Below are 24847 nucleotides of genomic sequence, written 5' to 3' on the forward strand. Positions count from 1 at the left end.
CCCACATTTTCCCTAGTCCTCCTCTTGCTGCTGATGTATTTGAAGAAGCCCTTCCTGTTGTCCTTAACATCCCTTGCCAGACTCAGTTCCAGCTGGGCCTTAGCCTTCCTTGCCRCATCTCTACATACTCTGACTGCATTCCTATAATTCCCCCAAGTAGCCTGTCCCCTCTTCCACATTCGGTGTATTTTCTTCTTCTGACTGAATTTGGCCAAGAGCTCCTTGCTCACCCATGCAGGTCTCCTGCCCTTTTTGCTGCACTTCTTGCTCACAGGGATGCATCACTCTTGAGTTTGGAGAAAGTGATGTTTGAATAGCAGCCAGCTCTCCTGGACTCCCCTTCCTTCTCGGGCCTTAACTCATGAGAATCCTCCAAGTAGGTCTCTGAAGAGCCCAAATTCCGCTCTCCTGAAGTCCAGAGTTGCAATCCTGCTTGTTGCCTTACTTCTTCCTGCAGGATCCTGAACTCCACCATGTCGTGGTCACTGCAGCCAACGCTGCCCCCAACCTTCACACCTCTAACCAGTCCCTCTCTGTTGGTAAGGATAAGRTCCAGCAGGACACCCTTCCTCGTAGGCTCCTCCACCATTTGTGACAAGAAGTTATCATCAATGCATTGCAGGAGCCTCCTGGACTGYTKGTKCCTTGCTGTGTAGTCCCTCCWGCAGATATCAGGGCGGYTGAAGTCCCCTATGAGAACCAGGGCGTGTGATYGTGAGGCTACTTCCAGATGTCTATAGAAGGCCTCATCAACATTCTCCTCCTGGTCAGGWGGCCTGTAGTAGACACCCTAACAGTGTCCCCCATGTTGGCCTGCCCTTTGATCTTTACMCATAAGCTCTCAACTGCCTCCTCCTCCACCCCAGGCAGAGCTCGATGCATTCCAGTTGCTCTCTCACATAAAGAGCAACTCCACCACCTCGCCTTCCTGGCCTGTCTYTCCTAAAAAGCACATCTCCAAAGACAGAAGCAATAYGAAATTCAGCTTAACTGTGCTCCTCAAGCATCTTAATTGTAGTTCTAGCAAGAACTGATTTTTCAATGTAAGTATCAAAATTATAGATGCCTAAAAATATTTGCCTAAATTTGAAGGCTGGTTTCCTCTCAATAAATTTCTGGATGAGCCCTTCTCTCTTCACTGGTTTTATAGAGAACACAGAACTATTAACCTCTTAATTATTACAGCTAATTTTGGTTCTAGAAGTTAGATTGTATAACTGCTGCAATAACTGTATGTGCAACTACTGTAAATATACCATAGTAAGTATAAATTTAGTATTAAGTAAGACCACATTTCAAAAAAGACAGTATGACTGCCAATACCACCATTTCATCCATCCTTTATAAATTTACTTCCAACCTTTGACTGATAGATTGACTAAAGAAGAGGGTTTGGGTTTTTTTTTGTTTGTTTGTTTGTTTTTGTTTTTGAAGGCACCAGTGTGTAACAAAAGCTAATACAACTTGACTTGTCATGAATATAATGAGTAAACTATTTTAACTCTGGAAGAACTGAAAAGTAACCCAAAGYTATTTAAAGTGAGGTACAACTGGAAAAAAAAAATCTCGTTAAGATACCAGGTTTAATTCAAGCCATTCTATTACCTCAATACACTTTAAGAGGTTCTAGATTTAACAGAAAACTCACTGAAAAAAAAAGGTTCTCCAGTCATCTTGCAGGTAATTTAAAGCTATTAATTAAAATTACAACAGTTTTCTGAGTATAATTATTCTCTTTTATTATCCTACCAGAAAATGGTATTGATTAGATCAGGTTCATCAGATCATTCATCTGAAACCAATTATCATTTTAGCTTGCTGAATGGTATATGCAAAACGAATACTTGAYTTTTTTCCCTTTTTGTTAGTAGGCAAAACTAAAGTAACTCTCAATGGAAAATTTAAAAAGAAAATATAGAAGARCTACTCTGTTAGTAAAAGTATATACAAATCCTATGAAAGAATAAAATGAAAATATTCAAGGAATTTGATGGCTGTAGATCAGAGAAATACATCTTAATCGATACCATCACTACAGTAGAGGTAATCAGAGTTTCCAGTCTGGCAATAGTTGTGTTGTCAGTTTGCAAATGTCTGCAACTGAAATGTGAACTCAAAACTTAGAGAATGTTTAAATGTAAAATGTTTCAATAGTTAAATCAGATAGAAAGTTTTTTGGTTTTGGAAAAAGCTAATCTTGCTAATCCATAAGCTTGTCATTTTATTTTTCAGTTGTAAACAAGTACAAAAAAGTGGTAGAAAATGTCTCCTAAATAYGATTAGCATGCTACTACTAAACCTTTTTCCTCATTCTTTTTAAAAAAATCTATTCTTGTTATTTCAGTTAATGAAAGCAGTCATTACAATAACATAATGAGTTAAAGACATTTAAATGTCTCTTTATCCRTGTTATTTGGTCTACATTTATCAAAGAGGTATGAGTGAAATCACTCTACAATTCTGAGTGACTAGTGAAAATTGTCATCGACACTCAACATATTAGAATACCTTTCCTTCCTGCTAAGTATTTTACCATAAATTTCAGTATATGTTTCATTTAATTATTCAAATTTACTATGCTAAAAGTTTCACTTTTGAGCAAAATTAGACAACCTACATTGTTGTGGTTAGGTATTACCATTATATTATTCTTTTGCTGTGCTCTTCCTATATCAATTCAGAGTCTGATCTTTTAAACTATCACCAAAATCATAAAACATATCCATTTAGGTTGCTTATTCACCCATGAGCTGAAAATAAAATATATTCTATTCAGACACAGTGTAAACATTAAAGCTCAAGCTAAGACTTGTCATATTTGGTTTGAAACATTAAAATAAGAAATGAGACCATCACAGAAATCATACTGAAAATATGACTGATGTTATGATATAACACTAACTACCTTTGAAGATTGTATCTGTGTATATAGAGTTGGGAACACATATATCTGAGTTAATACAGGTGAAGTTACTTGAAAGAGGAATATTTATATCCAAAGGAATACAATGAAGAGGAAGAGTGAAAAATATGGATTTTAAATACATGAGCAGTGCCTAATCTTGAAAAGTTTTATAAGTAGAAGACTTCTGTAAAATGCCCTTTTTGCAGCTCCTTGATTATATCTGATCCTAATTAACTCCTTCCCTGAAACACAGCAGACTACTTTGAGGGTTGCAGCTTGGCAGTGGCTCAGAATGACTCACCAGTGATTCTCTGGCCATACTCTGTGCCTCACTGCCTCCCGGGGAAAGTCCAATACCAGGGAGCTGGCCGATAGGCTACACTTTGGACACTTAGAGATTCCTCAACTGTTCTTCTCTTAGGCTGATTTTCCTTTTTTTTTTTTTTCCCCAACTACAAAGGTGGGAAAATACAGGAAAAAAAGTATATTTGAGGTATAAGGTCAAATTCCTGTAGTGGAACACTATTAGCTTAGGTGAAGTACTGATTCATTTGTGGAGGTAGAGCTGATACAATCTGCACTTTTTCATAATTTTACATAGTCTTGTATTTAAAGCTCTTGTTTGAGAGCAGGCAAATAGTTTAACTTGGAGTAGTTTGAAACCTCATTTATATCTTCTAAGMAGAATGTCCTATCAGTCAAATATACTTTATTCTAAATAGCAGTACTGTTCTAGTTAAGTCTGGGTATTTATGTGATCAAATATACAAAATTCATTGACCTAGAAAAATCACCAACTAAAAATGGCTCTCTTCCGTGTACAAGTTGATGTAACGCCTTGCCTTGATTACTTCTTTATCTGCAATTTGTATGAATGAAGATCAGAACTACAGAGTTCCACAGCCTACCTAATCCTTCAAGAGTCAGGYTCTGCCTTACCTGCTCTTTGAAGCTTTACATGTAGCTAAGTGTATTCTGAGGTGGACTGTGGTCTTATTCCAACACGAAGGATGAAGAAGGCTCTCATCTGGTGCACACATTTATGGGGGAATGCTTCTGAATCTCAGGAGATCAGCTGCTCAAAAGTACGGAATTTCGTACCTCCTATATCAACCCCATGCTGTCCAACTTCAAGGGTGAGAAAGCACTCACGCAGTGATTAAGAGTAGAAAATGACAGCCTCATTATTAGTATATCTTTTAAGTCACAAAAAGCATAATTGATGACAGTATAAGCTGAATTGTATAGAAAAATGGCTACCACTCAGTTTCACCTCCAGGACAGTGACATGCATTAGAAAGCATGTTACTGACAAATATAATATATAGTTCTGTCTTCTGTCAATTGGAATAAGGAATCTAAAGTAATTTCAGCTATTTTAATAACAGCCTTTTATGTGAACAAGTTTTGATAATTAACTATTTGGAACAGCTGGCTTCACATTGCTGAGGAAAAAAAAAAAGGTTTAGAAATCCTTCATCAATTCAGTGGAATTAGACTCAAATTATTTTATTTATTTGAAGCTATCTATTTCTTTGAAGACCACAGATGTGGTCTTATCTTCATTCTGCTTTGTTACTGGACTATTAGAAAGGCAGATATTCTGTTGCCATATCTTTACAGTCAAGCTCAATAGCTTAAGCTATTCAGTGCTCTGTACTAAATTGACCATTATTATTCTCTAAAACATCGTTAATATTTGAGCCAAAACTAATCATTTTTATTGAGGAAATCTAATAACAGCATTAAAAAGTGACTTCAAAGGATATTAAGCAACTAAAATAGTAAGTCTCTTCGAATCTTACATCAAAAAATACATTGAATACTTTAATCTCCTTTAGAAGTCACCCTACGGTGACTTCTTCATTGGCATCTGCTCACTTGGCAAGCATGCTAAGCACTGAGCCAGTGAATGAAATACTCCCCAGCTGTGAGTTTGCTTATATAAAACTTGCCAGTCCCTGCTCTCATGAACGTAGGAGATTTACAGATAAGCAGAGAGTGATGTGCAACGACCTTGTGGCATCTCTTTAAATTATATAGGCAGCATCTGAGTGACACAAACTTGGCCTAAAACTAGAAAACCACAACAGAATTTGATAGTTTTATAACTAATGCTCATCTTCGTTCTCCTAAAATCTTCCAATGCAATCTCTCATTAAGATAAAAGAATACTAGCCACCTGCCAAGAATATTTGTGCAATATATTGTTACTAGCCTACTTGTATAGGCTGAAATTAATGAAATCAAATAAATAAAATATAATGGAAAAAAAATCCATGGTACAACCTCTTTAAACTCAAAACTTGCAAAATCTTCTTCAGAGAAAGAACTGTATTTATCAGGAGTTAATTTCCTTGTTTGGATATGTAACACTGAATTTAAAACTCTTATATTTTAATTTAATTTATATCAAACTCTGAAAATATTTGTACCTTAAGTAGCACTTCAGTGCAGTAGTTACATGTTTTGGAAAAGAAATTACTTTAAACTTGCTGAAAAACAAGAACAACAAATCCAAAATATAACTAATACTGTCTTTCATGTTTTTTTCTCAGAAAGTAACGTAAATCAGAAAGCAACGTAAATCATTTAGGTACTCTGTGTGCAAACAGGCTGTAGGGCATGGCTTCCTAAACATCTGTAGAGCATCTAACATAACAGAATCCATCATCTGACATTCTTCCTCAATACATGATCTTACAACATATAAACAAGCAGGAATCTGATTGTCTAACATATGCTTAATAATAAATACAGAYTTTGTTCCATCCCCATGTTAGAGTTAAAAGATTTGAGGATGAAGAATCACCGAGTAAACTTTGAATTTGAATTACCCATGCACAACCCCCTATCTGAATGGATGAAAAGTGAAATATATCTGAAATCACCAGCCTTACCATACACTCAGAAGACAAAAGCATGAAGCTATGTGTGTGTAATTTGAATACTGGATGGGTGTAGATTACAGAAGCAGAAATGTTCTCTAATTCATTTAACCACCTATAGTTACAAGAACAAATATGATAAAATGAGTCTGTTCTCTTTCTTTTATTGCAAGGAGTTTATCTCTTTCCAAAAACTGCAGAGAGAGAGACATTTTAGACAGGATGAATCATACTATGGAAATACTTATTTCTCCTTTTTGATTATAGCAAGCATCTGAGTGGCTTAGACTAGATACGTAAAATTTCATAGTTAGGTAACTAGGAAAACTGAGATGRAAAAAATCACACCTAAGGGTTAAACTGTGTGTATATGCACATATTTGATTTGCATGCAAGTGAAAAGCATATATGCACGTACATCAGCAATACTTAAGGGCAATGCTTCAAGAAGAGATACCACTCACAGATTCAGACTATCCCTGCTCAGATTATACGGATTCAAACACAAATTACATTACCACATTTACTCTTAAGGTTCTAAATGTTACAGTTACAGGTGAGGACTTTTCCATTAAGCTTATTATGTCCATCAGAATGTACATTTTTCAATTTTCTTGTTTCTGGCTCATTACCTGTATGTTCTTTCTTTTACAAAAACACTGACAATATAATGAGCCTCATTCTACTCTTTTTTTTTCTTTTTTYTAAGCTACTTACTRTATAGCTATATAATTCTCTTACAGAAAGTGAGAATCAACTATGCCTTAAAAATGCATTGTACATATCAATCAAGTATGTTTATTTCATATATTTAATCTAAACAGTGCAAACTAAATGCATACCCAGCCACTATTCAATGCATTATGAATGCACATTGAGAACATTCAATTTCCATTTTTATGGCGGGAGATGTAATAGTTGTTTCCAGCACGATGCACGTAGCGTACCTATTTGTATGGCTTTAGATAACCTGACTCCATCCTTACCCCCTTCAATCTCATTCATTAATGCTCAAAATTAACTTGACAAAATGGAGTCAATCAAAAAGACATACACCAGCCACGGGTCAGTCCACTCAGCCAACTTTCAAATCAAAACAGTTTTCTGGCTGTGAGCTAAATAATTTGCAGCACTTTCACCAGTGTTGCAAGTATTTCCTTTCCAGTAAMTGTGTTCATCTTGCTACTCCCACATGAGGACAGAACAGTTTGCCAGTTGTATGTCTGATTGCAGGTCATCTTCATTAGGCTGATTGTTCTCGAGGTGAAAACCTCTCCCGTGTCTGCCCGACGCCCTCTGCACAAGGATGCCTCACTTCTGGCCAGAGCATCTAAKGCGACTGCCGACATACCACTGCCTACTGTTTAGGTACGTATGAATGAAGCACAGTTAGACGACTGGTGAGAATTGCAGAAAAGGACTTCCATGCATTTTGAATGCTGAGCTTGGAAACTCAGGATTAAAGGATTTTTAATCCTTAAAGGAATTTAAGGCTTAAAAATCATTCTGTTAAGTTGGATGCTAGTAGAAGATACTTTGAAAACTTACACTAACAGAATAGTCTTAAAAAGAGAAATAGCAACAGGAAAACAGCCTTTAAAGAAAGATGAGAAAAAAAAGGAAAATGGGGCTCAATTGCCTATCCTCTGATGACTTTACCCTTGCAGTAAGTACTTCTCACTAATGTTAATAAGAAGTATTTGTATGTATACTCTCAACACTGCATGGCATTTGCTAGATAGTTTAGAAAACTGAGAAAATAAACCAGAAAAATGAAATACTATCCTTCTCATCTAATCAGTTGCCATATTCAACTAAATTGTCTTTCATTAAATTTTTGGATTAAAAGATTCATCTTGTATTTCTGGTATTGTTAGTGTTTATATGTTGTGTCCTGTGATACAGTCAGCTTTTCTGTCTGACAAATTCCTGTAACCACATATGCAAACAGAGATTTATGTTTTAAAATACAGTTTTATGATTATAAGGAAAACTTAAAACACAAATTTTCAAGCTCAGAATGTAAAAATAAATTATGATCAGATTTTTTTTTTCTTTTTAAAAGTCCCGTGATTTTGTAGTCATTCACTTTTTGGGAATGAAATGTAGCCTGATTTAAAAATAAATAAATAAATAAATAAATAAGGGGGCCCATGCTGGAGCATGTTCCTTCCTCCTGCAGTTAGTATATTGAGGCTGTTGGACAGACAAGAATTTGGAGTCTTTGCAGTGCCACATTTTATCAACTAGTAATCATTGTTAGAACAACACATTCCTACCACCAGTCCCACTGACTTTGAAGTGCTCACTTCTATGAAAAGAGAGTAAGAAACAGAATAAGATTACTGTCTACAGCAGTATATTTGATCTTTCAGATCATCCTTTATTAACAGCCTAGGATGAACACTATCTCCCATTCAGCAAAATATTGCTAAATTCAATATACACATAGTTGAATATACCAAATCTAGATATTTAACTGAATATTTTGCTAGATATTTAGCTGGATATTTCCATCCATTCTAMTCTAATATGGAGGCTTAAATTATCTATGTTTTAAAAACCTCAGTCCAAACACATCTGCCAGATTTCTTAAATGAAAGTAAGATGCAGACAGTAGTGATGACCACAGAATCATAGAATYGGTAAGGTTGGAAGGGACCTTTGGAGATCAACTAGTCCAACCGTCAAACGAGTGGCCCATACGGGGACTGAACCCGTGACCTTGGCATTATTAACACCACGCTCTAACCAACTGAGCTAAACCTAACCCCTGATGCACTCARTTTACTAAAAGTAAATATTTAACTTGAATGCAGTTAAGTATAACTATAAATAACATTTCATTCTTATTCCCTTCTCAATTTGAGGTTGTCATTTGAGACATTATGCTACTTTGATCTGTCTATGGCTATATTTTTCCCTAGCAAATGTAAACCTAGTTTGAAATCAAATCAGACAGCACTGAAATAACTCTAGTGTGACATGGCTTTTAAACTGTCTGAAGATTCTAGATGCAGTAAACCTCAACAGGGAAAATGCATATTGACAACACTGCTCGCTCAATGTGCATCTTCGCTGGCAGAATAAAAGTTGTACTTGTTCYTTCCAGAATTTGCAAAGCTATTTTTTCAAGGATCTTAAAAAAAAAATCCTTTTTTTTCACTGTCATTTAGAATAGTTCAGGGCTACGTCATAACACAGAAACTCTAGAAAAGATGCAAGGAAAAGCTGAATATGGCAAGACTGTAAAATGGGAAGGTATTTATGAAAAAAAAGTATGGCTTTATGCTGTTGTCTAGGAACTGAGAAGAATAGTTGATTTCAACTTCTGTGTTTATAGTACCGCATTAAACTGGGTCTACCTTCACTGAATTCACAAAATTTTAAGAAATCTTGTCCTAGAATTTAGTGCTTGTCAATGTAGTGCCTGTCGTTCTTTCAATATTATATYTTGCTGCAAAGGTATAGCAAATACACACAGAAGCCAAACCTTTTCTCAATTACATACACGTATTTTTACCTTTTTTGTAGGGGAAACAAAAACAACCTCTGATTTAAAATTTATATTTCTCAGTGGTCACTAAGAGTGAAATATATTGCATTTAATACTTTATTTTCTGATAGCATGTCATATGTAACTTATGCCAGCTCATGCCTTATTGTGCATGTTGAATGTATTTTTTGATGTAACAGAAGAAAAAGCCATTTGCTGAGGCAAGATGAGGTTATTTGTTTTGCTATTAATAATATTATTTTAAAAATAAACTACATTATTATGTATAATAGAGTACACAAATTAATTYATTTGCATCAGGAAAACAAAGAAATCTTCAGCATCTCCTTTGTAATCAATCCTGGATTTCAGCATTAAACAATTAATGCTCATTAAACCATTTTGAAATATCAGTGGGAGAGTGTCAAAGAAGATGAGTCTTCCATGTTTAGAAAAGACTTTGCCTGTGGCATACTGTGTGCTTTTGTGAATCATTTATCTTCTAGCTTAAACCTGTCATGATATGAAATATTGCAACAGTGATTCTGCATGACAGAATAATGAAACATTGAAAGAAGTCTACACTGCAATGACTTTTACACAGAATTTTGGGTATGGAGACTTGAAAAGCTGCACATGAAATACCTTTTGTTTATGCTCTACCAAAAACTAATCCAGGCCAGTGAGTTCCCTCCTATACATTTAATATGCTATTCCATTGGTTTTGACCCTATATTGACCCTGATTTTAACTTTTTTAAACTGTGCTCATATCATATGATATGTAAAAATATGTATGGTGTGTAAAAATAGTTCTTGAAGAGATTCTGTTCAGCAAAYACTTGAATGCTATATTTCATATTGAAAACCAACAAAACAGGGAAGATTATAGAAGAACAACTATAGCYTTTTGACATTTTCTTTAGGTGAACTAGCTAAAATTATTTTATGTCCCAGCTTTGTTAGAGTACCCTTTAATTCTCCCCAAAACCTGTCTTAGCTCTTTGATTAGTATTTGTTGTGCCATCATCTCTAACAAATCTACAGGTAGTGCCTGTATCTCGTGGCGTTATCCACGCAGGGCAGCACTTCTCTGGGTCGGTCTTGTCAGTGAGTGATCCCTAAGCAGCCTGCGTAAAAGCCCTGCAAGTGAAGACCGTTCCGTTAATGGAAAGTCCTCTGTTAGGACCCACAATAAGAGCAGGTTGTGTAATAAATTCTAAAACTGAGCCTCAAGAACTCAGCATCAAGAATCTATGGTTATCGTTCTCTGAAACTGTATTTGAAAATATTGCGATGAAACAGGCAGATAAGCACTGAGATTGAACACATTCATTACATGAATGTGTCTCTCAGACTGAGAGAAATATATATTCTGAGTATGGAARACTTGTTTAGATTACGTGGATTGTCAAAATTTCTTAGTTTTTTAATGGTTGTTACTGGAAAAATTCTAGCAGAGGTAAAATGGTATGAATAACTTAAAACAAAACTACATGTATCATTCCACTAATCATCATATTTTAAAATTTCAGCTATTGGAAAAGGAGGTTCTGCTCCTATCATTGAAAAGAAGCAGTTAAAATGGCAGTATCTGTTTTGGCCTCTTTAATGTGCCATGTCATCCTCATTTTTGAATGGCTACTGCCACATGTCTTTTACTTTTCTCTTTCAACACATATATGCCCATGATTTCTGTCTTCACAAAAGCAGATTAAATACTTTCATGGCATATTCTACAGGTACTTGGTGTCATTGCCAAAATGTAAACATCATAAGAAAAAGAGAAAAGGTCCACCCCAAGACAAAAGAGCAAAAGGACAAGTAAGAGGACTGACAGAAACTATAGTAATCATCCCCCAAAACTTCACTGACTCCTTGTATGATAAGATTAACAGTATCGCAAATCATGATTTCTTTTCTTCAAAGTATTTTTCTTTTTTTTTTTTCTGAATGGTGCTAGGAAAGTGCCAAATAGAATTTCTTATTATTTTTCTTAACATACTTAATATGAAAAGAAAATGAACATATGCCAAATTATTCCAAGTAACTAAGCAGAATAGTCTATATAAGGATTTAAGTAACTGTATGAAGTTTGTTTTCCTATTTCCATGTTTTATTTTGGGAATTATGCTTCTGTTTCCAATTACTTATCATCTGATTGTAGGAAGTCACAAAATTACATTTCCATTCAGAATGTCAAAGAAGATACATGGCATTAACATTTTCAATAAATTCTTTGTTACAGTAATTGTAAATCTTGTATTGTAACGCGTTGACATCTGTGTCATAAACTAATAAATATCAACTTTGAAGGAAATGGCAGAACTTAAACTTTTCAGTTTATCTAAAATAGGTTGGTTAGGTCAAAATTACGGTTCTAGTAACTGCTAGAAATAAATCTAGAACTGTGCAGACGTGTTTAGATTTTTTTTTTTGAACATTCTAGAGGCCACCTGGGATGAATAGGAATATCCAGAGCTTAGAGACAATACTTCAAAAAAATCTGCTTATTTTATAATAGCCTATGCACCTCTATGCTAGGTTAAGAACAAATTAATTGGATATTGAGGGAGTTCAGGCACCAAGAGCATCAGATGGATACACAGCAGTGCAAGCATTGTCTTTAATTTGGATAAAGTGTGGTTTGCAAAATCAATATGAAGGAAGATTAATACAATACACATCCACATCCCCAGGCACCTGTTATTAGACCAACTAAACTGTAAGTGGTGATTCAGAATAAAGCCTTACATATCCACAACATAAATCCAAAGCACATATATTTAGAGAATAAATGCTATTCAGTACGTGCTTACAAAGCAGTCAAAATGAACAATAAAATATCAGCTGCCGCTCTGCGCACTGTTCAATCACAAAGTGAGGGAAAAAAATCGTAACTATGGAGAGATAAAAAGCTGATGTAAAATCCCTGTCTTGTGGAGGATAAAAGACAGCTTTTAAAGATTCCTCCTGTCACCAGAGAGGAGGTTAGGAAGGGAGTGAAGTTCTTACGGTGGGCTGAGGAATCTGCAGCGGAGCGGCAGGGACAAGCTCCTCTAGCTCTGCTCCTCAGGGAAGCTGCGCCGTCAGCCAAGGATGCGGAGAGCAGTATTATCATACGTTTAAAGCAACCGTCGCTTCCCCTCTTACCTGGACTTCCTTGATCTACGCCACACKTTCTCGAGTTTTGGCACATGATCTTTGGTGAACAGCCACCTTATCTGATAACGCTAATAAACTTGGCTATTACCACCACAATAATATTCTAAGTTACATTTTTCTTGTCAGTGTGAATTAAAAATAAACAAATAACAGTGCTTTCTAAACATAAAGGTAAACGTAAACATTCTGAGGTAGGAGCTATTGAGTAAATAGTACACAACAAAAATGTATGGCCTAAAGAATAAATAGTAGTATCAGTTTAAAACAGCTTTTTTACATTAGTATGTTTCAGGTAAGGTGATGATATAATTCATCCAGATGTGCTGAAAATATGCAAGCAGCAAAAGGATATGAATGAGATTAGATCTACTTACCAAATTCCTTAGGAACAGTAATAGAGTAAACACAGTTGTGACCAACGCTGTAATTCTTTGGGTAGTTTGGTGATAACACAGTGCCTTCGGAGCCTGTTGATCGGCTTCCACAAGGTGCTAGAAAGTAAAGATAAACAGTTTTGAATAATATAACATTAGAAAAAGTTATCAACTTGAAGCGATTTGTTGCATGTTGATATATGCTATTACAGTAAATTTTATTATATTCTACACTAGATTAAATTTGTGTATTATGTGAAGTACTGAGTATGCAACCTTCTCATATAKCAAAGGAAACTGATGGCAACCTGCAGGTTTCCAGATCAATTATTTTTCTGTATCATTTATCAATCAGGATGCTACATTCGCAGCACTCAAAGCTCATGTTTTATGCTGTGATAAAGGCATAGAGTATGCAGCCCTTCTGCACACTAGTAAAATGCTTACTCATACCTATAGGCTCATAATTCAAAATAATATAGAGAAYTACTCAAATAAGAAAGTCAGGATTCCTTGACTAAATATGATGTGCAACTCGATGTTCTATCCCTTGAGAACCCTTTTCTTTATCACAGAAATAGCTTGTTAATTCTACTATTAATAGCTATAAAGGTTGATATAATGACAGACAAACACTATTTACTACAATAATATATTTTTCTAAAGTTGACAATAAATGCTGGCATTTGTTATTACTGAAAATTGTCAAGCATGAAGCACTGGTTTTTACTTCTTTTTCTTCATCAGATGTTCAGGTGCATTTATATGAAACAGTTGCTAGTAATAATTGCTAGTAATTTCTTACGGATAGGATATGGTTCTCATACATTTAATTTAGTAATTCAATCTATTTCAATGATTATAGTATCTCTTCACATTATTTCTTCTAACAGCAAATTGAGTTATGAAGAAATCTTCAATGAATTTAATGGGAATTATTACCAATTTAACAAATTTATGTCTTCAGTTAAGAAGACTTAAGTGATTTTCTAAAATACATATTGCTACTTAACGTTTAGTTTAGTGAACATAAAAAAATCCAACATTTAATGTATTTTTGTGATATGTTCTCAAAGCATGACTACTTTATAAATTATATGCAATATGTAAAAAAGTGGTTTCTTCCTATTTTTTAAAATGAGGATATATTATCTCATTACTTGGYATATTAAATACAATCTTTAAATTAAAAGCTGTATTAATGTAGTTACAAATAGTGTATTTCAAGACTACATTTAGTTAAATTCACACAAAACATAAAGTACAATGCATTATGTAAAGAATACTCCCATTAAAACTAGCAATTTAMATTCATTTTGAGCATGGATTTCTATAAAGTGCACTAGAAGAGCTTCCTTTCAATATGATGTAGCTGCAGAGTTTGACAGACTGTGCATCTGAAATAGGAACAGATATTACTATTGCTCTAGTGTGAATACACTAATTTTAAATGATTTAAGTGAAAGTCACRGTATTTGAGCTAGGTCAACAGGGGAGTTGGAGGAGTCTTGACTTTTTTCTTTCTTTTTTCTTTTATTCACTTCAGTGTACTTTGYGTCACATGGTATGAATCTACTATATCTAAAACTAACAGTGACTTCTAAGTTATATCTTTACTAACTATTTAACACTGTTCATGCTGTGCTAATGTTATAATACTGTATAATATTGAAAATATATTGTAACATCTAAGGCACCAGAACATTTTTTTTTAAAGGCAAATAGATATTTTTTTTTGGCAAAAAAAAGAAAAAGAAAAAGAAAAAAAAAGAAAGCTAGCATACTTTCCAAGTGCTCTTGATTCTCTGTGGCAGGATTGCTGTTCAGTGGTGAATAGGTCTAACTGTAATATTTCACAGTTCGGAAGGTTGTATTATCATAGTTGATATAAAAATAAGCAAATATCAAAGTAAAGGCAGAAAATAATTTCATTGGCAATGCAAGAGAATTCTARAAGTCTTTAAATGCAGCATGTCTTTGCAAATTCAAAAAAATTCCCATAAAATATGAGTTATTGCCTTCAAAAATGTGAAGGTTCTCATTAATACTAAAGACTAATTAAAACAACTCCAATGTATCTAAAAGGTGAAGACAGTGCAAGAGTTTTTTATAATTTATATTAATTAAAATATTTATTTAGACACTATTTTTAATGATACGTTTACAAAACTTTTTTTCTTTTTGTAAGCAGCAGTCCTTGAGAAATAAAGTGTTTTCTGTTTTTCTTTTTGTTTTTTCTTTTTTTTTTAATGGAGGGGTTTAATGTGCCAGCTGTCTAGCTGATATTCACAGGTGGGAGGTATTTGAATAGGGAGGAACCATCTAAGTAGAACTTTGGCTTGGCAGGCTCATTTGGCAAGTAGACTGAACAACCATTATTTTCTCTAGAAACTCACTTATTCTTGTATGGAAATTAGCGGCACAACAATTCATGACCTGCTTGGTCACAGATACCCTGTTATGATACAAAAAAAGCCCAAAAATCCCCCTAAAAATAAACCAAACCCCAAAAAGCCTGTTCCTGTCATTTTCTGCGTACTCTTTGGCAGCASTTTGCCTTCTATGCTTTCTCTGATGTTTTTGTAGGGCTTAACTGCCTTGTTATTCAGCACTGTATTATGCAAATATCTGAACTTTCCTGCTCCTCTACCTGAGCCTCCGCACGCCGAGTGCCTGCACTGACCAGGCAGCAGACACATCGCTGGTCGCCCGAGGGACARGCGCTGCAGGACGTGGGCGACTGGGCGGCGTAGGGTGCAGCTTCCCAGCAGAGCTGCCCGCCGCCTCGGCTACAGCACGCTCAGTGCCGACAGCACTTGGAGAGGAACCATTTATCGCTCCAGCTTATGTAAAGGGCAGTTTGCAACAGCTCACAACTTGCCTCTATTCCTCCTGGGAGCCGGTAAGTTTTCCAAACATTTAAACTTTGTCTCTTTTTTTCCTCACAAATAAAACTAACTGGCAAAACTATTTCCCTCTGTAGTCCTGTTTCACAAGGTGAACGGCATCAATCATTTCTGCTGTCTTAAGAGGCAGAAGTAATGGATGTAAAGGTGCTGAAAGCAACAACGGATTTCAAGGAGCCAAATCCACTGGTAATTCATGGATATGTCACAATGATGCTGTGAGAGTTCAGGGATTTTTTTTATTTGTTTTCCTATTCATTTATTTAAAAGATATATTCAAGATATAAACATTCAGTTGTCCTTAACAATTTAAGAAAATTTTTAGCCTTGTAAATCTTTACATTGAAAATCATTTAGTTCTTACAGCAGCAAGACTCTTCTCCAAGATCTGTTTGAATGTATGAGGGAGGAGGAAGAGGTTTCTTTTATGGGTTKGTGTTGGTAAACCCATATAGCTTACTGACTGTATTTTTTCTTTACATTTTGGGAAATCTAACAAAATTCTTTCTTTAAAATGACAGTAGTTACAGGAAGAGGAGACTCTGAAAAGTACTTTATTTATTTATTTTATTTATTTATTATATTTTAGTTATTTTAGCTATAGAGGTCTTATTGCCTTTGCAAATAGTTTTAAGTGATTTATTTAATTTCCTGACAACAACAAAGTTAAAATCTGAATGGTGTGAAAATCAACAGGTCTAATTATTAGGCTGTATATTAAAAAGTCTGAGTGCAGTAAAATTCTAACAGATCCACCACATTTACAAATGTAAACTGTATTTAACATAAACAAGCAACAAATGTTGAATAACATTTCCTTAGCAAGACAAATAAATTGTGGGGAATAAAAACAAAAAAGACAAGTTCATAAGGCAATTCATATCATCTAGTGTTACTCTCCAAYAGTATGTCAGTACTTTTAAAGATTGTTTTGTCAGATTTTGAAATACACTGTGAATTTCCATATTTCTTTYTGTTATAGTTTATTCACTGACAAAAAAAAATACTACATGGTTTTCTTGTCCCACTTCCTAGTTTCACCAATGTACACTAATGGAAGAGAAAAGCAGCTGACCATGATACCAGTTTGATGAGAATGAGAGCATCTGAGGCATTTCTCTCTGCTTCCTAATGAAGATTTCAAGCATTAACAGCAAAAAGTTCCTTTTTGTGTGTGCTGAATTCAGTGGAATGGCATCTCCTCTTGTAAAACAGCATTTCCTGAAGCCCTTGAAAAGCCTCATCATAACCACAAGAACCAAGTATCACTCTTTCTCTATCTTCAAGTGGTAAACATTTTTATTTGGGAAAAAACCTATCATCCATTAGTATTGACCATTAGTATTCACGCCTCTTAGCTCGTCAAAGCACTAAATTGTAGTACTTTATGGCAATGCATTACTAAAGAGAAAATGCAGTATAAAACGCATTATCGTATCTTAAAAAGTAGCAACTCCTATGCTTACGATTCAACACACGCTAGACTCAAAAGGAATCTAGATGATCACTGCAGAAGCAAGATCACACAGCAGAACCACGGATCCCCACACACTACGTCTCTCTAGTTACTGTTATAAAGTAAACAGGGACTTCTGGGGGGCACTCCCAGCAACAAAGAACCGAGCTAAAAGCCCTTACCAGATGCTCATTGCTCCTAAGTTTTCTACCGTGCCTTTTCAACATGGTAACAAAACACATACACACACACACCCCCTTTCAGTAAGGAACTGTGAAGAAGGGACTCCATGACCGTAAGAGTCGATCACAGACATCTTCATCTTTTGAAGACGTTAATATTTTTGCTACTACTAAGTGTCTTTTTCCTGCCTCTTCAAGTTTTTAATTCCTGCTAGTATTTTCAGATTACCACTTTCCAGCTCTTACAGCTAAGATCTAATACAATTTAATTGTAATTGAAGATTGTAAGTGCCATATTGCGCCATCCATTTTTAAGCAGCATTCCTCAGTGCAATCAATAGGGAATATCGCTTAAAAATGAATGGTGCAATGTGGCTTTATGTCATGCAGACAAATTTGATTACACAGCTACAAATACGATAAAAGGACAAAGAATAGCAGTGCACAAACTCAGCAAAAAGAAGACAATATGCCTTGAAGACCTGATAATAGGATACTGATTTTTTTATCTAATGGATCACTGTTTCAAAATCAGACTTAGAGCAGAATAATTACAGATTACAGAATCTAGTATAGACATGGAATATTTACTTGGCCCAACTGATTAGGTTAAAAAAAATTGTTTGGTGACATGATGTATTTTTAAGATTTTAATACATTATAGTGTTGAGTGCTGTCTGTCCTAGTCAGATAGATAGTAAAATTTCATTTTCCCTATCTTTTTTAACCCAAGTGACCAGTTTTGTCAGCTATACTGGTTAAACATGGTGGTACACTCAAGACTGATATGGGTAAAAAGAAAGCAAAATAGTAAMTAATACATCACCAAAGAAAATAGAAAAATATTTGCTGCAAAAGAAATCATAACAGATAAAAATAGCAGAAACATTTTCTTATGAACTAATGAATTACAGATAATTTATTTGCAGAGATCAGTCTGAAAATGTGAATATGCTCAAGTATTTGAAATTATTTTGATAATACAATGGATATGGAGAAAACAATCTGATACAGAGAAATATTTTAATTGATATTTGTTACTTACAAATATTTTATTAGAAATAAAAAGAATAACAAAATATATGATACTCTCATACAGCAGGAAAGCAGTACCAAAAATATAATAGCACAAGGCACATGGAAGAATTCCATGTCTTCTTCATTTCACTCTTCATAACAGCTAAATGATGGCAATCAATTCTAATTTAAAAAATGAGAGAAAAGCTCAAGTCAATGTATATTAAAAATATTTGAAAATGATTAGTTAAAACAGAGATCAGCAGGAGCTGATTGAAATCCCCTCAGGAATTCAGAAACTAATCAAAGCATGGCCTGAATCATTAACACCGGAGAAATGATGAAAGTCAAAAAAATTAAGTTAAATATAGAGAAATTCTAAGTACTAAACTTAAGAAGAAAATAAAATATGAACAGAGATATAAACRCAAAATGAGAAGTATTTGGCAAGACAATGATACAGAATAAAAACTTTGTGGATCAAATGTTTAAGGTGAGTTTCCACACATCATTGCTACAGACAAGCACATATCAAAGAAAGGCTTCCATATACAAGACAGAAGTAACATTTCTGCTCCATTCAGCACTGGTAAAGCCTCAAGCCTCACTCAGCAGGAACATGATGTCAAGTTCTTGGCATCAAATAAATAAATAAATAAATAAATAAAATTGAAGGAGTATGATCTTGCAGGAAATACTGAAAGAATTGTTTTTGCTTAGCCTTCAAAATAGGTAGACTGATCCCTTTTCCAGTATGTTGTAGATGCCATAAAGATAAAGCAACGAATTGTACTTTTCATCCACCAATGACAGCTGAGTTAATCCATGTCCATTTTAGATGGGCAGCGGAGTTCAGAAGCATAAATGTAAAACACTGTGCTCCTATTTAAGTCATAAAGTACTACAGAGGAAATTAGAGAAAATTTGTAAAGTCAGAGTCCACTCTTATAATTCCTTTTTCCACACAATATTACCATTTCTAAAGAGCAGGGTAGAGATACATATCAGGAATTATTATTATTGAAGTCTACCTTATTTAGATGTCAAAATATCTAACAGTTAAACAAAATCAGAGAGATATTAAAAAGACATATGCTTCACTCTTTAAGAATTACAGCGATAAAACTAAGAATGAATCTAATTGAAATTAGATTGAAATCAGACATCTTGTTAATCACTGTTGAACAAATGCATATATCCAAAATAGATAAATTTCAGATAATTATCAATCATAATTCTTCATTTTTCTACTAATATAGTAACAAACAGAAAAATTTTCTTGGTTAAGAAAAATAATTCACCATATAACAGTGGTATAAGTTAAGTTCTGGCGTGCTACAGTCTTTTAGATCTCAAGTGATGTATACTGCACTCATTTTTTCTTTTTAAGTTTTGAAAGTGATATATGTGGCTCATGAAAGCCTCAAACAAAAACTGTAGAATTTGATGGGATTAGATTTGACCTACAGTATAGCTTTCTGCAGTAGATGAATAGTTTTTTTGKTTTTTTAATGTTGCTTGCCTCTGGAACAAGGAATGAGATCAAAACTCCATCTGGCTCAGAGCTCCCAGACAAGCGGGAAGATGGTGAGGTGCATACCCTGGTTTCACGGTACACCTCAGGTCTTTGGCTCCAGGTGACATAACCACTGGAACTCCACGATAGATATTTCAGGACCTCGGCTTACTTCAGAAATACTAATTGAATAAAGCTGTGGTTCCTTCATTTAAGCAGTATTTTATTGCCTTCTACTCAAGTTAAAGTAGCAGGCTCTGAAAATGGAGCCATCTAAACAGAGAAAAAGTTGCTTAAATGATATTTTGCGCTAGAATAAAATATATTAGTCTTTGCAGTGAAATAGTCTCTGCTTATAATAAATGGAGGTAGAACAGATCTTTGCAGTTACCCTGTGCTCAGGATCACTCCTCTGAAAGAGCACACCAGTGTTATAGCTTCTACAGCTGAAAAATTATAACTACATAAAAATTTTACAGTGCTATTCAACTCAAACCATCTGCAGCAGAGCTTWGATATGATATTTAGGGAACTTCTGGAGGAGGAAAACAAACAAACACTTAATAACAATTTATCTACCAACTAGTAAATGAATAAAAAAAGTGAAAAGAAAACTGGCAGTAATACAGTGTGCTAAGGGAGATCAGTTCAGACTCTTTTGGGCCTGTTTACACAGCAGGAGGGAGAGGGCATTAGATTTTTAGCTACAACAGCAGAACTGAAATGTTGATTCAAGAGAAAGCATGAATGAAAGATGTTTAAGGATTTATAGATGTCTTAAGAAGAAATAATCATCCCTTCCCCTCAGAAACAGAACTGTGTCTTCTTGGAGGCTATATAACTTCTGTAAGATGTGTTTATTCACCTATAGGCTCAGTTTTTATCCAAATTATATTTAATTCCAAGCCAGACTATTATTTGGTGGTACCATTCCTATTACAGGGTGAAGATTATAATGACTTGGAGGTACTACATATAGCTAAGGTCATATAGGTAGACAATAAAGTTGAGGTCTCACGGAGAATATTTCCTCCTCCATAACAGACAAGGACATAGCAAAGACATACTTTCATTAAGCTGAAGAAGAAAACTTACAACTGTGAGGCTGAAAGATAAAATTACATAAACTTTCTCAGAACTCACTAACTTTACGAGTTCAGTTAGAACTTCATCAGAACGGCACAGTGCCAGAAACCTACTTAGAGACCTACTAGAGAGCAGGTAAAAGATATTGCCTTCTGTATCTGGTTTCAAAAATAAGATTCTCACTATTTTTTTTACAGTATAATCTGCCTATAATAGCTGTATCCAAAAACCTTGGAAGTTGCTATCCGCTCCCAACCTGTGTATCTCTACAGCGTCCCTTTATCCAAATGAGTTTTCTTGCACTAGCAGTGAACCAGAGCTGATACATGGAATCAGCTTTCTTGAGTTATCTGAGGATCTTGTTACACTATTGGAACAAAAATCTGTAATTCCTTAGGTTTCCAAGTGACTGGTTTGACAGCACCAGAAGTTGACTCAAAGGCTGTTGTCTCACTATATTTTGGATGTGTGTGTACACTGGCAGTTTGAAAGGAAATTAGAGTCACAGTGAATGAATTTAATCTTAAAATTGAGATCTGACAACAAACGATATATTAAATAAAATGTCTGCAACCTTTTCAGTCTCTGCTTTCTTTGCCATCATTGCTGGTTACATCTGCAACACAGACTTTTGAGTTAATTTTACATAGACAAAAGCACCCACTTTAGAAGCTCTCTTCCTCAAATGATTCCTCCTTTCATTTTTCAACTGGATGTGTAGGTAGGTAAATTTATCAGTAGCTTCATATCTAAACAATATGTATTAGCTTATTATAACAAACTGTTCTGAGGAGAAAGTCAAAATACTAAGTTGCCAAGAAAATAAAATACCATGTTCTGCATAAAATATTAACTCCAATAAATTTGTTTCAGTAGTTGAAGAGGGAAAAATATATTCAAATATAACCAGTAACAACAGTCATCTCAATTCAGCTACTTGAATATCTGAGTTAATCTAAGGTTAACATAGGATCATTCTCAAATCAACAGCAAATTAAATATGACAATTCAGTAATACAKCTGAGAAAACAGCCCTAGAGCACCAAGATGACGCACTCTGCTGCCACGCATTACCCCTCACTTTCCACTCGTCTCCATCCATGCTGGCTTACTGCTCCGGAAGTGAGACACACCACCGCCGCAATACAGGATATGGGACGTAAGGAGCTACAGGGATGCTCTGCCATACCTATCATTTGTTGCAGGCAAAGCAGTCTCAGCTGGGGGAATTTCACTCATTTTAATTTATTGCTAATCAACATAAACTTTTAATTACTGATTTGGGTATTGAGAAGCAAAAAAGGACATAAACAACTAAACTCTTAGGGAGACAGTTTTCCTTCCTCTTCCCAGGCTCAGCTTCAGTCCGTCASCTCTGCTCCCCCTCTGCTCGGCTCAGCCGCCCTTGTTCTCCACCGCGCTCACCCCTCCCTGTCCCCGCGCGAAGGCAGCAGGCAGTGCAGGATGCGAGAGCCTGTGCGTAACGGCCGCTCCTCACTTCTCACTCTTATCCTCTGTTACTCCGTCGCCTCTTACTGCTCCTCTGCCCTGGCGTGGGCTCCCCCAGGGCGGCAGCCCCTTGGGGGTGTCCCWGCTCCGGCGCGGGTCCTCCACGTGCCACCATCCCACGCTGCCTCTTCTGTTAAAATAAGCTGACGCTGACAATTCCYTGATCCTTCAAGGATATACCCCCAAGCCCCGAAAGACCCCAGCCACGCAGCTTTCGTCAGACTTAGAAGAACGCTTTTCTTTGAGAGCTGATTTTTTCAGCAGCAGCAGCAACCCAGCCTTGTAAGTGGGGACAGATATTTAGAAGATCCTATCTTAGTCTGATACATCCAGAAGGACTTTAATAAACTGTTGGGTCCATCTTCAAACYCTTTTGCATTTTATATATAAAACAAATGTAATATATGTCATGCATGACAGATTTGCAATAAGACATACTGGTAAGAAATATTTTTAAAAAATTAGAAAAATTAGATTTTATTTTGAGCATTGTCAGATCTAATATTTGGTATTTTTATTAGTTTATAAAAWTAAAGGAAAAAAACCCTCATCAATATTAATATGATTTTGTCCTGAATACTACCTGTAGATTTTAGCAGGATAATTGYAACACCATGCTAAATTCAGCTGAGGTGTCAGACTGAAATGCAAATATATACTACCTGTATAAAGTGAAAGTTAGGAAATCAGCATCCTGCTCAGAGTACTTTGAAACAAGGTAGTAGTTTGTTCACATCTTTAATTACTAGCCTTTATTTCTGAACATGTCCTGAGCAAGTCTTGTGAAGTTAAACTGTAATGTAAAGATTTAATACCAGTACATTCGATAATTCTGTTAAAATAAAGTATTGAGCTCCTCTGAAAAAAGAGAAAACATAGCATTTTTTTTTTCTTTTTCCTAAAATTTCTACTAGTCCTTGGAGCAATTATATTAATCAGGAAAGATCTCAACTCCTAGGGATGCCATAAAGCAAAAACAAAGTAAAGGGCCCATTTTTGTGTGCCTATATTCATCACCTACCATTACTTTGACAGAGAGGCTAGTTTACCCTATTGGTTCATACTTGTACTTAATATCTAGGTTCCTTCTGACCTCCACAGATAATATCATCTAATCCTATCAACTTGCTACAGTCCAGTTTATTGACTTGGTTTAACATCACTTCTATCACTGCTTCCATTTTGACACAGTTCCTTGGAGCCACGGGAACGGCCTCTAGTGCAGGACCTCTCTGGTCTTCTCAGTAGTAAACCTAAGATAAATAATTTACTTAGCTTTTCTGCAATAATTTTACCTTGAWTGTATTTTTGGCCTTGATCTTCTATTAACACTTTAATAAGTTTCCTGCTTTTCCCACCTTTGAAAAGTGTATTAATGGTTATGTTAAGTTCTTATATTTAAAAAGTTGTTTCTCAAAATGTTGCTGTCCACATTACTCTTTCTTTCATTTGAACACAATTTCTTTTTCCCTGGAATACTTCTTTTAATTTCTAATTGATTCCTTGACTCTGTTGTTTCACCATGTGTTTTGACTATTCTTTCAGAGCTTGCTTCTGATTGGCAAGGCTCTAAAATCATGTTTCTAAAAGATTACCAGGTAAGTACTTCCCTTTTTCCTGTTGTCTTCAGTTTCATTTTAATGAGCTCCCAAAGTCTGATACAGCTCCGCATATAAAGTTAATTTTTTTTTCCTTTTCTCCTGAGATGTCAAATTTGAGTGCGTTATGGACAGTCTGGGCACACTCTGAGCACATCATTGCCATATTTACTCTCATTGAGAAAATCTGCTCTGCTTTAGGCCAGCTGTTTCCATATTCATTTGATACTCTCATATTAAAGATGAAATAAAAATAYGTTAACTAGACCACTAATGTTTGAATTGGGGATAATTAAAACATCACTATGATATTCTCTGCCCTTTATATGTGCTCTCAACTGTAACTCTGTCTAGCTTAATGCCTGATTGTACATTAAAAATTAGTCTCAGATCAAATCAATATATTTCATATTTTCCTACAGTTCATACTACAAAAGTAAAGTGTTAAACTACAAATCAGTACACGATTATCAAAGCAACAGAAAAACAATAGTGCTGTACAATACAGAAGGAAGTCCAATCTTTCTAATTCACAACACCAYCACAACTTCTGCAGTAGTTGAACTACAGAAAATGTGTATTAGACAGAGTTGTAATTCATGTATTAATTTCTGTTAGCACTCCGCTACAATTCAAGATATAAGAATAAACATATAACAAAAGATTCCAGTGAGTACCTAAAAACTGGAAGTTTTGCKAACTGTTTCCTCAAAAGAGTTTGAAGTCAGAGAAAAGCTGTTATTTTATGCA

General features: G+C 35.1%; 1 protein-coding gene across 4 annotated transcripts in view; it reads right to left on the reverse strand.

The window, feature by feature from the left end:
• The window catches only part of CSMD3 (CUB and Sushi multiple domains 3), a 678537-nt gene that overhangs the window by 146977 nt on the left and 506713 nt on the right, over window positions 1–24847 (reverse strand). For all 4 annotated transcript variants that reach the window (XM_085321107.1, XM_085320309.1, XM_085319522.1 and 1 more), the window contains one exon: window positions 12828–12944. In XM_085321107.1, the coding sequence (XP_085177233.1) occupies window positions 12828–12944 (117 nt within the window). The remainder of the gene's footprint in view (window positions 1–12827; window positions 12945–24847) is intronic.

The sequence above is a fragment of the Rhea americana genome, unplaced genomic scaffold (assembly GCF_003343005.1).
Source record: "Rhea americana isolate MKP2758 unplaced genomic scaffold, rheAme1 scaffold_0, whole genome shotgun sequence".
NCBI lineage: Eukaryota > Metazoa > Chordata > Aves > Rheiformes > Rheidae > Rhea > Rhea americana.